Source organism: Helobdella robusta, assembly GCF_000326865.2.
Source record: "Helobdella robusta unplaced genomic scaffold HELROscaffold_29, whole genome shotgun sequence".
Classification (NCBI taxonomy): Eukaryota; Metazoa; Annelida; class Clitellata; order Rhynchobdellida; family Glossiphoniidae; genus Helobdella; species Helobdella robusta.
In genome coordinates, this window is record NW_008704475.1 from 1,411,895 (window position 1) to 1,414,345 (window position 2,451).

The 2,451-nt window shown below is 36.5% G+C and overlaps 1 protein-coding gene across 1 annotated transcript; it reads left to right on the forward strand.

Annotated features, from left to right (window-relative positions):
- Window positions 1-2,036: 2,036 nt before the first annotated feature.
- Window positions 2,037-2,243, forward strand: HELRODRAFT_81106 (hypothetical protein; the record flags this gene model as incomplete). The annotated part of the gene is made up of 1 exon (XM_009020836.1): window positions 2,037-2,243. A coding segment is annotated over one exon (207 nt), but the record flags the coding sequence as incomplete, so codon positions are not given.
- Between the last annotated feature and the right edge of the window lie 208 nt (window positions 2,244-2,451).

Sequence of the window (2,451 nt, forward strand, 5' to 3'; positions counted from 1 at the left end):
TACCAGTTTTCCCACAAACTGTAGTTGCAGCGTTTATCAAAACGGTTTTGTATGTATTCCAATCTGTACTGGCTTGCGATTGGTGGTCTAACTGTATGGCGACAATCTGTTGAAATTTTTCTCGATGAATATTGATTTTCAGCTTCCACGTTTTGATTCTCCGAGGCATTTGTTTAGACTTATGTTTTGACAGTTCGACAACCAGGTCTGCCACAAAGAGTCTATGTTGGGCGACAAATGATTCGCCAGGAATAACATTGACATTTTTGAATAGCCTTCGGTGTTGTTGCTTGACCGAAATCAATTTGCGTGGCTGATGGTCCATTTTTGTATGTTATGAGATGTTACAACCTCTTTCTAAAATATGTGTTCAATAAACAAAACCCATGACTTTCAGCAAACTCAAGGATGCGGTTGCCATCTTTATTCCGTTTTCCATAGCCAAAACCGCCATGTACGTTGTCAAAACCATGTGTTTTCTCTCCAACGCGGCTATTGAGATCGCCTCCAATCAGGATTGTTTTAGATTTTGGTATTGTTGAGATGGTTTTAGAGAATGCAGCCCAGAAGTCATTTTTCATCTCTTCTGATTCGCCTGTCTGTGGTGCATATGCAGAAAAAATAATCATTGTTTGCTTTTCTAGGCGAAGCTTGATCCACATGACACGTGAATTAATCCTTTTAATAACCAGTACTTCTTGGGCTAGCTGTTCTCTGACAAAAATTCCAACACCATTTTGGCCGTCTTTTGACCATTCCAGAATAGTTTATATTTTTTTTCAAATGTGATTAAATTTTTGCAAAATTAAAACTGTTTAAAAAACAATAAACTCTTAAAAACTAACATTTTATGTTTATTTTTCTCGATAGATAGCTCCAAGTGTTCTTTCAAATCTTTGGCTTTTTCGTCCAAAAGACTGTTGGTATAACTTAAACTGAAATGTGAAAAAATTTAAATTAAGAGACAAATATTACTATCGTTTTAAGAGAGAACTTGAACTTAAATTACCATGAAGATGAAAATCAACTTTCGTTTGAAAAATTTTTGCGCTTAAATTGAACGCTAAGTTAAGAATTTCAATCATATTTAATTTAAACAAGATATGAAATGATTTAATAATTTGACATCATCATCATTAGTTTAAAATTTGAAAAATCATTTTAAACCAGGCAAAATCAATTTTTATTGATGATTGCTTGAGTGATTGGATTTAGAAGCTCAAATAGTTGAATGACTCAGGTTGATATATACTATGCTGGAAAGTATATGCCCAAAAAATAAAATACAAAGCCACGTTGAACTAGCCCTATTGAGACCACGCTGAATCACAGGCAAAGTGATTACTAGTAATCAGTATCATATCTAACACAAAAAGGATTAAAGATAGCCTTCGGCATCTTAAAACCAGACATCCAGCTAAATATAAAACCTCAGAAAATTATATTAAACATCAGAGTTGAATTGTAAATTTTCAAACTTTTTTAAAACGTTTCTTGGCGTTAGTACAGTCCTTGGTATGAAATATAACTACATCCACGCTGCCTTGCGTGCTTTTGAGCAAAAGGCTAGGCCCACAGCTTATAACTGGTGGTTGTCGTCAGGATGGGTGTCCGGATGTAAAAATTTTCTCAAAATTATTCTATGTCATCACAAACAAAAACAACGGCCCCTAGTCCCCAGAAGGCCTTAAGTGGTCAAAGGGTGCTAAGAATCCCTGGGAAGTATGCAATAGCAGAGGGATGTTGCAGAAAAATTTAGAATGGCCTCTCTATGGTACTTAGACTTGGAACGCTCAATGTTAGATCACAGGAAAGATATCGCAGAAATGCTAGAGCGAAGAAGGATTGACATCTGCTGCCTTCATGAGACCCGATAGAAATCGAATGGTGTCTGTCATATCAACTCAGACAATGAAAAATATAAACTATTCTGGAGTGCTCGAAAGACAACCAAAAATGGTGTTGGAATTTTTGTCAAAGAACCGCTAGCCCAAGAAGTACTGGATATTAAATAGATTTACTCACGTCTCATGTGAATCAAGCTTCGCCTAGAAAAGCAAACGATGACTATTTTTTCTGCATACGCGCCACAGAAAGGTGAATCAGAAGAGATGAAAAATAACTTCTGGGCTGCGGCGTTCTCTAAAACCATCTCAACAATACCAAAATCTAAAACAATTCTGATTGGAGGCGATCTCAATGGCCACGTTGGAAAAAAAACAGATGGTTTTGACAGCAATTAATCAATCAATCAATCTTCGTTTAGCGTCCAGAGAACCAGTTTCCCAGAGGTAGGACGTTGTTTTCTTTGCCATCAATTGTTTGCGCCAACTTAGGCGATCAGTTGTATCTATTTCATTTAAATTTAGAGATTTCATGTTTTGCTCGATTGTTTGCGACCAGGACTTCTTTGAACTTCGTTTGACATGACCAAACCACCGCAGACGGTGT